This window comes from Pinus tabuliformis, chromosome 4_1 (assembly GCF_031772625.1).
Source record: "Pinus tabuliformis cultivar Carrire ecotype Pingquan chromosome 4_1, CPIR1, whole genome shotgun sequence".
In the NCBI taxonomy this organism is placed as follows: Eukaryota; Viridiplantae; Streptophyta; class Pinopsida; order Pinales; family Pinaceae; genus Pinus; species Pinus tabuliformis.
This window is the reverse complement of record NC_142303.1, coordinates 252,840,945-252,855,942: the sequence shown is the minus strand read 5'-3', so window position 1 is coordinate 252,855,942 and position 14,998 is coordinate 252,840,945. Positions and strand designations below refer to the sequence as shown.

General features: G+C 35.2%; 1 protein-coding gene across 3 annotated transcripts; it reads left to right on the top strand.

The window, feature by feature from the left end:
* The first annotated feature begins 13,176 nt into the window (after window positions 1–13,176).
* Window positions 13,177–14,787, top strand: LOC149175221 (uncharacterized). 3 transcript variants are annotated; one of them, XR_016258535.1, is made up of 4 exons: window positions 13,177–13,385; window positions 13,487–13,594; window positions 14,360–14,395; window positions 14,547–14,787. XR_016258535.1 is itself a non-coding variant. In XM_089422793.1 (4 exons), exons 1-4 carry the CDS (start codon window positions 13,261–13,263, stop codon window positions 14,667–14,669), a joined length of 324 nt encoding a protein of 107 aa, XP_089278919.1. In that variant the 5' UTR covers window positions 13,177–13,260; the 3' UTR covers window positions 14,670–14,787. The 3 variants fall into 3 exon arrangements, 2 of the variants coding, with proteins under 2 accessions (XP_089278919.1, XP_089278920.1); XM_089422793.1 differs by having other exon boundaries at window positions 13,177–13,317; XM_089422794.1 differs by lacking the exons at window positions 14,360–14,395; window positions 14,547–14,787 and adding an exon at window positions 13,762–14,289 and having other exon boundaries at window positions 13,177–13,317.
* Window positions 14,788–14,998: the final 211 nt, after the last annotated feature.

Below are 14,998 nucleotides of genomic sequence, written 5' to 3'. Positions count from 1 at the left end.
CCCTCAAGACAGCCTATCAAGGCATGGAGAAAGTGAAGACAGCAAAACTACAGTTGCTGAGGAAAGATTTTGAGAATCTGAACATGAAAGAGTCAGACAATATTGACTCATTCTTCACACATGTGATTGGTCTGGTCACACAGATAAGGACTCATGAGAAACTCTTGAAGAAAGGAGGATTGTGGAGAAAATATTGAGGGTCCTACCCTCAAAGTTTGATGTGATTGTCACCACCATAGAAGAGACAAAGGATCTCTCAAAATTTTCAGTTGATGAACTTCATGCATCACTGATAACACATAAGCAGAGGTTGAGCAGAAATGAAAACTCATCTCTAGAGCAAGCCTTCAAGACCCAGATGTCCTTTGGAAGGGGAAGAGGTCAAGGCAGATGAAACAAGAGAGGAAGAGGCATAAACCAAAACAGAGGTGGAAGGAACAACCTAGCAAATGCTCAAGGAAGAGGCAGCGATCCAAATCGGAACCAAGGCCAAGGCAACAACCAACAAAGAGGACAACATCATGCTCAAGGACAAAGGTATGAAAAATCCAATGTCCAATGTTATTATTGTAAAAAATATGGGCATTAGGCAAATGAATGTAGGAAGAAGTAGCATGATATGAGTAATAGACCAAATGCAAATGTCACTAGAGAAAACATCAGTCAAGATAATGTGTTGTTAGCTTGTAACATGGCTGAAACAAACAGTGAAGACATATGGTTTTTAGACTCAGGTTGCAGCAACCATATGATAGGAAACTTAGCCCTGTTTTCTGCCTTAGATAAAAATGTGAAATCAGAAGTCACACTTGGGACTGATAGCAAAATTTATGTTATGGGAAAAGGAGAAGTAAAAATATTTACAAAGAAAGGTGAGAAGAAAACCATAGCAGATGTCTACTATGTCCCTGGAATGAGATGTAACCTCTTGAGTATTGGACAACTTGTTCAGAAGGGGTACAATGTTTTCTTTGAGAATGATGTATGCGCCATCATGGATAGAGCACCCAGCAAAAGATGCATTTTTGAATTAAAGATGACAAGGAACAGGATGTTCCCTCTCAGAATAAGGGCAGATTTTAAAAACAAAGAAGTAATTGCAGCAGTTACCTAAGAGGCTTTCCAAAGTGTACCAAAGGATGAAAATTGGTTGTGGCACTTGAGATTTGGACATCTCAACTTTGGAGGTCTTAACTTGTTGAGCAGAAAAGGAATGGTAAGAGGATTACCATTGATAGAGAAACCGGACAGCCTTTGTGAAGGTTTTATTTTGGGAAAACAACACAGAGAAAGTTTTCCATTAGGGAAAAACATAAGGGCAAAGGCACCCTTAGAGATTGTCCACTCAGATTTATGTGGAACAATGCAAACTCCATTACTAGCAGGCAGCCAATATTTTCTAACATTCATTGATGATTTCACCAGAAAGACTTGGGCTTATTTCCTTAAGAACAAAAGCGAAGTGTTTGAAAAATTTCGAAATTTCAAAGCACTTGTGGAAAACCAAAGCGGGCTGCATATCAAAGTTCTAAGAACTGACAGAGGAGGTGAGTATATCTCCAAGGAATTCCTACGCTTTTGTAGAGAAAATGGAATTCATAAGCAATTTACAGCTAGGTACACCCCACAGCAAAATGGAGTTGCTGAAAGGAAGAACAGGACCATCATGGATATGGCGAGGAGCATGTTGAAGGCAAAGCACTTGCCAAATGATTATTGGGCTGAAGCTGTACATTGTGCAGTTTACATTTTGAATAGGTGTCCTACAAAAGCTGTGATGAACAAAGTGCTGGAAGAAGCATGGAGTGGGAAAAAGCAAGGAGTCACCCACTTGAAAGTTTTTGGATGTGTGGCTTATGCACACATTCCAGATCAGCTAAGGAGGAAGTTGGACATCAAAGGGGAGAAATGTATTTTCATTGGATACAGTGAGGAATCCAAAGCTTACAGGTTGTATATCCCATCAACCAAGAAATTCTTTGTGAGTAGAGACGTTCAGTTCATTGAGGAGGAAGCTTGGGATGGAAGCATAGAGAAAATAGTGAATGTTAAAAACTGTTTATCTCATGATGAAGATGATGAGGAGGTGGCTGAAATACATCCCCAAACAGCAGTGCCAACACAAGGACAACAAGGAACACCCTTGAGGATAAATGAAAGTGCTTCTCCAAGCACACCACAAGGAGGAAATTCAAGTGCATCTTCAAGCACTTGCACACCAAATGAAAGAGGTAAGAAATTCAGAAATTTAAGTGACATTTATGATGAAGGTATGAATTCCTTGTTTGCTTTGTATTGTCATGTTGATGATCCTATTCATTTCGAAGATGCAATTAAGGATAAGAAATGGATAGAAGCTATGGATGAGGAGATTAATGCCATAGAGAGAAACAAGACATGGGATTTGGTTGAGCTACCAAAAGGTAAAGAAGTCATTGGAGTCAAATGGGTTTATAAGACCAAGAGTAATGTTGAAGGCAAGATAGAAAGGCACAAGGCAAGACTTGTTGTCAAAGGATACAAGCAGCAGTATGGAAGAGATTATGAGGAAATTTTCGCACCGGTTGCAAGAATGGAAACCGTGAGAGCAGTGCTATCCATAGCAGTTCAAAACAAATGGAAAGTTTACCAAATGGACGTGAAGTCAGCATTCCTAAATGGAGTGTTAATGGAAGATGTTTATATTGAACAACCTCTAGGTTATGAAAAGAAAGGCCAGGAACACAAAGTGTGCAAATTGAAGAAAGTTCTTTATGGGCTGAAGCAAGCGCCAAGAGCATGGTATAGTAGGATAGATTCCTATCTACTGGAAAATGGATTCGAAAAATGTGAGGGAGAACCCACCGTCTACATCAAATAAAATGATGGTAAATTGTTAATTGTTGTGTTATATGTTGATGATGTTATTTTTACAGGTAATGATGACTACCTCATTGAAAACTTCAAATCAGTCATGAAAGAGAAATTTGAAATGACTGACATGGGTTTGCTGAGATACTTCTTAGGAATAGAAGTAGATCAAAATGAAAATGGGATTTTTATCTCATAGGGAAAATATGTAAATGAAGTGTTAGGCAGATTTAATATGCAAGAGTGCAAGGCAGCAATCACTCCCACAATAATGGGATTAAAACTCAGTAAAGAGGACAGCAGAAAGGACTTTGATCCTAGTTTGTACAAGAGTATAGTTGGCAGCCTAATGTATTTGACTGCAACTAGGCCTGACATAATGTTTGCTGTTAGTTTAATTTCCAGATTCATGGAGAGGCCAAAGGAAGCACATTGGCAGACAGCAAAAAGAATTCTGAGGTATGTTAAAGGTACTAAAAGGTTTGGCATTTTATATACAATCTCAGAATGTTCAAATTTGGTTGGACACACTGATAGTGATTGGGCTGGAAGTGTAGATGATCGGAAAAGCACTTCCGGTTATGTTTTTCACATGGGTTCAGGAGCCATTTCATGGGCTTCTAAGAAGCAGTCCATTGTAGCATTATCTACAGCAGAGGCTGAATATGTGGTAGCTACAGCAGCAGCATGTCAAATAGTTTGGATGAGAAGGATGTTGAGGAGCTTAGGCCAAGAGCAGGCAAAAGCAACTGTGACTTTTTGTGACAATAGCTCAGCTATTGCATTATCCAAGAATTCGGTGTTTCATAAGAGAACGAAACACATCGACACAAGGTTTCACTACATCAGAGAATTGGTGAGCAATGGAGAAATTGTTCTACAACATTGCAGGACTCAGGAACAAGTTGCAGACATTTTGACAAAGCCATTGGACCAGAAAAGCTTTGAATTTTTGAGGAAGTGTTTGGGTATGACTGAATGCCGAGCAGCTGAAATTAAAGGGGAGTGTTGAAGTTGTAATTTCCCCTGCGCGGCAAACAGTTCCAGCAAAACCATTGTTTCATTTCGCACCGCCCTCACGCAAAAGCGGTATCCGTAAGGAGGTCTCCGACACAATCTGTTGCTGCCACGCGTCTAGTGTACAACTCTGAAACCACCAATTCCCCAGACATTAAACTTCGTTTGAGTTGTGTGACTTGAGCTTGCGAATTGCGTCTGATCAAGTCAACGGACCAGGATCTTCTTCAACTTGCATGAACGTTTTTGGTTTGACCGCCGACGTTGTCAGTAAATCAATTAATGTAATTTAACGTAGTCCGTAGAATGTTTGGTAAAATTTTTAATTTTAATAGTTTTTAAAAACCACGGAGGTATGGGCAAGTCAATGCCTTATTAAATCCTTTTGGTTTTTGGTATGGTTTTTGATATATGTTTTTTGTGTGTGCTCATTCGTATGTGTAATGTAATATGTAATGAATGAAATGAAAAGGGCTCGCGGCAGCGAATGAAGAATAGGGGAAATTTTGAAAAGAAAATGTAATGTGCAGCAGCACAAAACAAATGTAAGTCATTTTTGTTGTTCACGGCATATGAAATTTACACAGAGCAGTGTGAATTTTTTAGGGAAAGCAAATTGAAAATGCACAGCAGTGTGAAACAAGAAGTGGGTATGTAATTTTGTTTTGTTGGAGGGTTTTGTAATACGCATGAGCGTATAATGAAATTGTTTTACAGCAGTAAACTTATGTAAGAATTTCTTATTCTACAACAGTAAATGTAAAAGCCTTTTTTACAGCAGTAAAATGTGAATGAAGATTTTACACAGCAGTGTGAAAATCATTTGTAAAAGAGAGAGAGAGATTATTTTGTTTTGGTGAAAGTTCTTGGTGAATCCCTCTGAGTGAGAGGAAGAAAATTGTACCAGACAGTTTATAAATTAATACAAGTTTATTTTGGTTGAGAAACTTTGCTTTGCTCAGAAATATTTTTTTTAGCTTCCCTGTGCAAAAGATCCTCTGGCAGAAGCAGAGTATTTCCTCTGTTCAATATTTGTTTGAAATTACCAGAAATTTCCAACACACATCTCACCTTGTGCTTCACGATTTAAATGTTGAGCTTTGTAATGTATCACCATATAAACATTTCGCATTGCCTTGTAAACTACACTGTTCCCACAACACAATTCAACGTGTCTTAATCTCTATAATGAAAATCATTTCCGTTTATCTTTCAAGTAACGTTTCATTTTGACAAGGTATTCAAGTTTTTTTTTCATTTGGAATTATCATCTATGTCCATCTATAACGTATGTTGAGTAATTGTTTTTCCTAAAAAATAATGCATGTCGCCAACAAATTATTAACTTTTGCTACAGGTTTCTAAACGCTTGCCGATACACAATTAATGCACCCTGCCAATAATATATGGATTGCAGGTTTACCGTAACTGTAATTAACGCATTGAAACGTTCTGTTTGCCATTCGAATATACTCCGTCCCTTTGGATTCTATCCATTCTTTTCATCTGACATTCTCTCACTGATTCCATGGCATTATTTCAGTGCCCCTTTTCTCATGAAATGTTGGATACTTCACACCACCTCTGCCTTTAATACACTTTGATACATCATGATCGTCTAGCATAATGGTTTGTGATTGTTACACATATGCTGAAAGGGCAATAGCATATTACAAGTTTCTAATGCAATGTTTTCCATATAAGCAGTCACAACATCGTTGTTGAACTATGTAATTGGAATTCCTCTCACGGGAGTTGGGATGGCAACAATGGGATGCCTCACATGGATCAACATCAATTCATCTCCCTCAAAAACTAAGTTATCCAATGCCCATTGAACTATATGCTGGCTATTCTTCTCCACAAATACCACAATCACAGAAGAAAAAGATGCAGACAGAGTAGAATCTTGAACCATATTTTTATCTTTCGAGTGGCCCTTGAAGTTACAAGAGAACAAAACTTGCTCTTTTATTTTCATTTTTCCAATCAAAGCAGCTCTAAAATGTATAATACAATAAGTTTGTCCTCATGATATTTCCACTCTCCTTATGGATTTATTATTGATATTGATTTAATTGTTGCCTCTATTTGTATATTTTTTTTTGTTTCCTTCATCTTCCCACTTCTGAGCTACTTTCCTTATTGTGTGCATATTTGTTGAAATTGAGAGCAAAGTCATTTTCTATTATTTTCAAGGAACAATTGTTTGGGGTTTCTCCTTTATGGCCTTTGAAGTTAGAAGATAATTTGCAAACCAAATTTGATTTTTAATGCCAACATCCCAACCAAAGCTACTATAAAATGCATAATGCAGCCAGTTTTTCGTTATTATGTTACCACTCCCCATGGGATGATGCTTCTCTTTCAATACTGACTAAATGATTTCCTTTCTTCTTAGAGTAGCTTCCTTTGAAACCATGATGAATTCATTATATTATTGAAGTAATGGGATGCTTTGTTTTCTTCCTCTTATACACTTTATTGGGTTGCCTTCTCCTGTTTGCATTTCCTTTTGATTCAGAGTTGTTCTGCTTTGATTTGCTTCCATCATCTATTTAGGATTCTTTAGGGTATATGGAAGCATGCAGTCATTGGCTTTGTGTCAAATGTTGCTACATAAATAACACCATATTTGACTAAGGTATGGTTGAAATGGTGTGTGACCTCTTTGATGAGCACCAGTATTATGCTGCAACTCGTGGGGTTACCAACTTTACTTTATCAACTCGGGGTTAGTGTGCTCATTGTCACGCGATAGACCACTAAGGTTTTTCAAACTAGACTTCTATGGATTCAAAAGAAGCTTGATTACCAGTAAGGAAAAAGACTGAAATCAAATGCTAAAACACACGATTTTATTGTTAAGAGGCTATGCTTCAAAAGAATGCTAAGTTAACATGTATGCAATTATACTGTCCTAAGCATGCAAATTCAAAGCATCAAACATTCTATTGCTGTGCATGTAAATGAATAAAATAATTCTATTTTTCTTTTTGTCTTTTTCATGTGAAAGTGTGAAAGCTAACCTCTTTTGGTGATGTGGAAGGCGGCTTAGGGATGATAGTGAATGGCTATAAGGTTGAGGAGACCATTAGGGGATCTCTTCTATCTTCCTAGAGAATTTTTCCTCAATTCAGCCTCAAAACAGGCCACTACAGGTAAACCTACAGGATGTCCTAATGCATTCTACATGATGTCCTGAAAACCCTTCAAGATCCTCTATATTTCTACAAGATATAGCCGAGAGAAAAATGATGGGTGTTGAAGGTGATGGAAGGCTTAGGGAAGGTGGTTGGTGGATGGAATGAGGCAAGGGAGTGCCTAGGACCACTTCAGAACTCAAAACGAAGGTTGGGAGATGGTTGGATTTTCTCAACAAGATTGGAGAAGTTTCCTCATGAAATGATGAAATTGGTGAGGGTTTTAGTGAAAGAAAAGAATGATCATGGATGGATGAAGTTGAAATGAGGTTGTTGACCATGAAATCTCTCTGTACTTCTGAAATACCTGCACTGCATCAAACATTGACATTTACCCAAAAATCATGTAAACAAGAAGAATTTCAATTATCTAAGGAAAATAGAACTTCATGAGCTAGCTGCCTACTTTATACACGAGGAGAACTTGCAGAATAAGATAGAACATTGATGAGATCTAATGTAAGATTGAAGGTAGAAGAAATGATAACCAAATCCTACTTTTCAACCCGATCAAATGTTGGCCTATGTACAGAAAACCCTAAATTCCCTCAGAAACTAGAATTCTGTCTTTTTGGGGCTGCTTAGGAGTTTTTTCCTCAAACCATGATCCCTGAAGGAAGGAGTGAGGCCAAAAACACCTATTGACAACTTTTTTATGTTCCTTGATCTATTCTAAACTACTGCTGAAGTAAAGCACAAATGGAAGCAAACTAATAAAAAACTAATCAAATCTACACTACTTACAGTGAAATAATTATAAGAACAATTCAACCATTAATCTATGAATTCAATCTAAACATACAAATACAATAAGATGAGATTTTGTTGCTAAGGTTGGGCCCTAACGCAAGATCTTCGACCCTCTGAGATAGTGTTGGATCAAGGAATTTCTCATTCTCATTATCAAAACAAAAAATTACATAACAATGTCTTCCACAAGTCTTGAACTCGAAAATGCCTAGTGTTTTTACAACAAAATTTCGAATCCTAATGAGACTCTAGGCCTCTTCATTTATACAACTGAAGTCCCCAATGACTTCCTTAAATATAGGGAGGCTCGGCTCCCAAACTTGAGATAAACTAGCCCTTTAACTGTCACTTTATTGACTTCTTTTTGATCTCCATGACTTGGTTGCTTGTACTCCAAGCTAGTGTGATTGATGGAGGAATATTCGAGTGAGGGAGGATTAAATGAGGAGGATATACCTCCTACAATCTCTCCTCCTTGTCTCATTCGAGTTTCAACCCTTAATTAGCCAAAATTCCATGATTTCCTCTCACAAACCTCCAATCAATGCACATTAGTCCAATAGGCATAATATCTCACTTTGACTCATCTCATTAAACAAAATATAATCGAAATATGTAATAAATTGTGAGAAGAGTTGATTTGACTAAGCTAGGAGGTGCATTAAAGTGGATATAGTTACCCAATGATGAGGTTCGTCACTCTTGTGCTCTTCTTTACAAACAATTTATATTCTACAACTTTATGTCCATATTCATTGCCTATATAGCAATAACCATGAAAATGATTTGTGTACTTGGAGAATGAATGTATTCTCTATTGGATTTCTTGAGGGAGCCTTCTCATTTGCTGTATATTCTGTTGATTACTCTTGGTTTGTTTTTTCTTACAATCCGCTACCACATGTCCATGTTCATGGCAAGAAAAACATGTGATGTTTTTCCCAGGAGCAAAGAACCTCCTTTGAGACCTTTCGAATTTGTTCAACTCATTTTCAGGAGAGATTGATCTTCTTATAGTGAACCCTTTCTTCATCTCATTTATTGGATTTCGATATTTCTCTTTGTTTTTCTTTTCTTATTTATTAATCATGATACTTGTCCCTTCTCCTACGGGGCTTTTTAGGAAAGCTTAATTATCATCTTTAATGTCTGCATTTTCTGAGTTCTTCAAGGAGGCAACCTCCTCTTCTAGTTGCTTACACAACCTGTTCTTTTCATCTAACTGTATTTAGATGAAATAATCCCATACTCTAATATTTCACATTATACCTCTTTCTCCTTTAGTTGGTTATTCATCATCCCTTATATTCTCCTTTCTTATTCAATCTGTGTTTCCAATTTGAAAATTTCCTCCTTGTACTTATGCTCTCTCTCGTTACATATTTGCACCAATTTCTTTATATCTTTGTTTTCATTCTTAAATTTTTCTATTTCAGTCAAGGCTGTGTTAATCTTGGCTTGTTCTTCAGCAATTGTTTTCTTCATGAGGGCTAGGTACATTCACATAGGTAGAGGTTTCATTTAACTAAACACTTTCCTTTTGACAAGGTTTTTTCTCCTTCCTCTTTCCCTTTCGTTTCTCTAAATTGTTGTTTCTAGCCTCTTCATGCATGAGCTGCAATATACCCATATTTCTTTTGTAGAGGTTAGATCTATTATTGTATTAAGATCCTTATTATGAATATTTTTATACATGACACATTTTTCTTTAGCATTCCATTGTTGTTCTTGCAAAGAGGGAGAATCTTTGCAATAGCCATCACATACTAGTTTCCATACACCAGGTCCGTAAGAAATCAGATCATATTTTACCTTATCTTTCCATTCATGAAAGTTTGCTGCACTCAACACACGTACACTTTGATAATCCACGACTCAACCCAATCTACCTTCAAGCTGTTAGGCTTATACAGAAGGATCCTGCTCTGATACCAATTGATGAAAACTTGACTAAACTGAGAGGGGGGAGGGGTGAATAAATTTAGTATATTCATGGACATTAAAATTAAATTCATTGATATCATTAACTGAACCGTTACATGAGAATCTTAACAAATGATGACCAACATATTATATGTGAACAACAATTAATAAGCAAACTAAAACATCATATCAACACATAATAATGGCACATATTGACACCATATATATGTGAAAACCATTAAAGGGAGAAAACCATGATTTTATATTGTTGTGATGCAAAGGGAAGCTCCTACTCCTTATTACATGTGATTTTCTATAGGCTCCAACCTACAAGAGTCTACTACCTCAATTTTCTGCAAGCTACAACATGCAAGGAAGCTCCAACTCCCATATGTTTTCTGTAGGGTACAACCCACATGAGGCTCCTACCTCAACTAGCTCCAACTAGATATTTATCAAGTCACAACTTGAAAGGAAACTATCATCCCTTGTTGCAAACAAGAAACAACAATGTGCTGGTTTACCTGGTCATAAATTCTGCATGTCTCCCTCTTTATTTCTGCCTGTTCTTCCCTTCAAATCTGCATCACATCAACTCCGTATGTGCCAGGTAACTAATTCATAATAGTTTCGTCAGCTCTCTCACATTCTCCATTCTCTAACCTTCTCAATTCATTCAAAAATCACATATTTTATAAAGATAGTTTGCTGGCTATTTGTATCCCACATAGGAATATGAAGCGAATAGGCTTGACTCTTTGCCTTCCACTCATTCATTTCCAAACTCTTCATATCTTGTTTATTAGAACAAAAAAAAAATAATCCATTCAATATTAATTTCAACCACATGTAACCATTAAACGCATCAACATAATGCCAACATAAAATATCAATATTTATCATTAATGCATCACAATAGTCATTGCAACATCTTTTCCTTTGCCTTGGAGTCTTTCCTTTGCATCACAACAATTTAGCTCAATCAACAATTTCACATTACAACAAATTCTGCAACATTATCCAAGCAGATCACAACTTCTTTGCGTTGCTCCTCTTGGTGCTCTTGTGCTGCTCCTTATGCAAGTTGGTCCTTTGCTTGCTACTCCTTCATTTCTTGTTATACTACTCCTTTGCCTCTGTTGCGCTTTTGCCATCAATGATAGCAATGCCAACATTTGGTAGAAGATAAACTCACGAAAGTTTGGGGTGTAGAGGTTGGAGGAGGGTTTGTGGGCTTCGTTCCTCTTTTGTTGTTTCTCCCTCTCGTATTTGTGCTAGTTTCAATAACAGTTTCTTCAGAATGGCTAGGAATTATTTCTCACTTGACGAATCAATATGACTTTCCTTGCTTTCTTTTGAAATTCTTGTGAACAAGTTGTCATATCTCACTATAGTTAAGTTCTTAGAAAATAATCCCTTTGGGACAAAAACCTGAATAACCTTTGCTTCATTTAAATTAAAAGGATTCAACACGTGAGCAAATTATGCAAAATGAGTTGCATTTATTATAGTTATCTCCCCTATAGTAAATGGAAAGGAAATAATACGCTCTTTTTTTGTTCGAATAGAAGTAGCCAAGGGTAATACTACCTGCAAAGTTCATCAACAAAATGTCTATCCATCACAAATTTGGGTAATAATAATAGATTGTCCTGAAATCTATAGATTCAAATTTTTGTATTATATTCTCTTTATTCATGGATCCGCTTTCCCCATAGGAAATATTTTTCTTGTCCCAATATTTTTGTAGGTTCACGTCCAGTTATCATGTAATTAAATTCTCTCACATAATGAAAGGGGGATTTATGTCTCCATAACACTAAATACCAAAATTGAACATGTTCTTCATCAAGATTAAAATTTCGTTTATGGGGTAAGATTTTGAAAACATGACAAGTTACAATATTTTTTATTAAATATGTTGTCATGAAAAATATGTGGGTCTTTGAAAAATTCACCATCTCGAAGGCTAGCTCATTTAAGATGAGGTTTTCCCAGTACAAACCATATAGTATAGACCTTGGAAAATTAGATGTAGTTTCTCGTCCCATTACTTGGGAAAGGCCAAAAAACATATTTGTAAGGTTTTACAAATAAGGAAATATCCAAGAAATAAATTTCAGAGGGAATGTGTGAGACTCGTGAGATGAAGTCTCGAATAATGTTCATTTTTCCATCTTGAGAGTCTAGGAAATTGTCGACTTTAAGTAACTTTAATAGATTATTTTTCTTTGAAAATTTTAACATCTTTCTGAATGCTTTAGGGGTCAGAGGAATTGGATTCCTCTTCACTCCTACTCTCATTGTCCTTGCCATTGAATCAAGATGTTGTGTAGAAAGGTAGACGATTTCTTTAAAGTTAAAAAAGTTAGGAACACATGCAACATTTGCTAACCCACTGGGCCATATATTTTTATTCTGCTTCTATGCAATAATTCCCATTAAACACGCTATTTTTTTAAATTAAGAATATTTACTATTTTTCCTACATTTCTATCTTTATAACTATCATTTGACCTAAAACACCACTTTACAATTTATCACAATGATAAAAATGCTTATATTTCTCTATATACGTTTCATGAGTACAAGGTCTTGCCTTTTTAATAATATAGGTTTCATGAGTACAAGGTCTTGCCTTTTTAATAATATATCTTGGATATAACTAAATCTTCACCTCTTTAATAACCATTTATACACAAAGATATTCTGGTGCATTTTCGACAAGCATTTCACTTGATTCACCAAGGTGTTATTTTTCCTTCTATAGAAGGTTTCGAGGCGTAACCCTTGGTTTTTTGATTACGTCATATGTATATTTTAAATGATACTCTTTAAGCTATATGAATTGCTAGTAATACTTTACTAATATTTAATTTACATCATGGTACATATCTATTTGGGTAATCTGTTTCCATATTCCCTTATTTTGTATATGAGGATCGAACCTAAGTTCACTAGCTCACCTATTGTATTATTATTATATTATTATATTTATGACCACTTTATACCATCGTGCTTTGACTCATTCTTTCTCTTAAAAAAACCTTTATATATGCCTTTGTTTATAAGTATTTTTCCTTGTAATTGGTTAAACGATGGTTTATCATTGTACTATTTACTATTAATTAACAACATGTATCGAATAATCACCACAAAATATGTTATATGTTATGAAACCCTTACTGAAGGCTTACCATATTTACATTTGAATCTCAAGGATTAATTATTATATGTTTGTTATCTTTGGTTTATGACCTCCATGTGGTATATTGTTAATGTCATGATTTTGGATTTTTCCATGGATGTGGAGCACAATTCTATGAACACATGTCACCCCACAATGTTGACACACTGACTCATCCATTCGATAACATCAACAATTGTGATTAAACCCTAGAAGATCGACAATGTGCATGGGATTAAGGTTTTCTGACTATTTAAAAGCACTACTCTAAATGCCGACTTGTCCATTTTCTCATTCAATTACTTTTGAACAGAGCTTCGAGGCTCTACAATGAACCCTATGCTAGCTCTTTCACGTTACAATGTATATAATGAAGAGTCTCGACTTGTAAGTATACTTTAATCATTATTCAAGAATGAAGTCATGAATCCATTCTCGTATGGAGTTTTGTTGAGGTAACTGTGTTTTATTTCCGACAGAGAATTTACATGTTTTAATTTATATATTTTATAGTTGATTCCTTCAAGAGTTACCATTTTTGTTTTTGTGCTTGCAGTTACCACTAGGATTTCTTGGTTTAGTTTTGGGTTTGTTACCAGACAAAACTATCCACCATAATTTGTTCCGCGAGGATGTTTCAGAGTTCTTTTCACTCTTTTGCAAGGTATGAACAACTCACAATATATTTCTATTTTGGTATTTTGTATGGTTGTTCTTATTAATTTTGTTCTTCAGAATATAATATTTTGGTATTTTCTATGGTTGTTCTTATTAATTTTGTTCTTGAGAAAATAATTTTATAGGGTTTAATCCCTCTGATTTCCATTGCAGGTATATTTTTAAGAAAATAAGTTTTATGTGGATACTTCCATGGTTGAACTTAGCATGCAAAACTTATAGAGAATATTTTGTTCTCAGATTTCTCAGCTCTTTTGAACTACGAATTGAATTTTTTTTACAGACAATTCTTATCCATACAATTGCTCACTCTCTATATTATTTCCTTAAATTTGCTCTTTTATCCTTTCCCTATCATTACTATGACTAGGGTTTTTAAGATATAAAACCTAACTTTCGGTGTATCTCTTTGTTTTTCTTCTTATCTGAAACTACTTTGAATTCATGACTAGGGCCTTGGATACTTGCATCTTATTATGCAAACAATTAGTAAATTCTCTGCATAATATGGCTTATTATGAGGTTCTTATTAAATTTCAGTTAGGGTTTCTATACCTTATACACACACATATATGTTTTTGTGCTTTCAATTATCCTCTAGTTTTGTTGTAGGAATTTTTATAGGGTTATAAACCCTTACTCATTTTCAGTTAATTTTCATCAGGTTTTCTTTTCATTTTATGTTTTGGGTTTGACTACAACTATGTGATTTATTTTAAATCCTAATGTGGTTTTGCTCAATATTTACAAGGATTTTAGATGTGCACCATTATGGAAATTTCTCCAGGTAAATAGTTCTTGGAATATTGTTCTTACTTTTGTAAACTAGTTTAACTTACGTATACCTTGAGGTATGATTAATATATATGTTTTCCTATTATTTATAGGTAATAATGTTGTCATGGTTGATTCGGAAACTTTTTCCTTTGATATTTCAGATTGGGGTTTCTTTGCAACTTACAAGACATTCGAATGTCTTAACCAGGTTGGATGTTCGGATTATTTTATGCTTGAACATGAATCCTGATTTTGAGGCAATTACCAAGATATTTGCTATCTAATTTCAATTTATAAGTTGAAGTAGTTAGTTTTTCGTTTCATATATGGAAGGTTATGAACAAAATTCTTCTATGCCTGAATAATTATTGTAATTAAGGGTATTTTCAGCTTATGACTATTGTCAACTGTAATTTATTGAGGTCAATTTCGACCCATTCTGCTATTAAAGCAAATTTCTCTTTATTAATAAAATATTAGTGTTAATATACTTCAGTTTCATGATTATATTAGTATTCTTCAAGTATTTATACTTTCTTATATTCACTCTTATTTCTATGTTTGAATTCTTAATGGTTAAGCTCAAAAATTGAGGTCAATTTCGACCCATTCT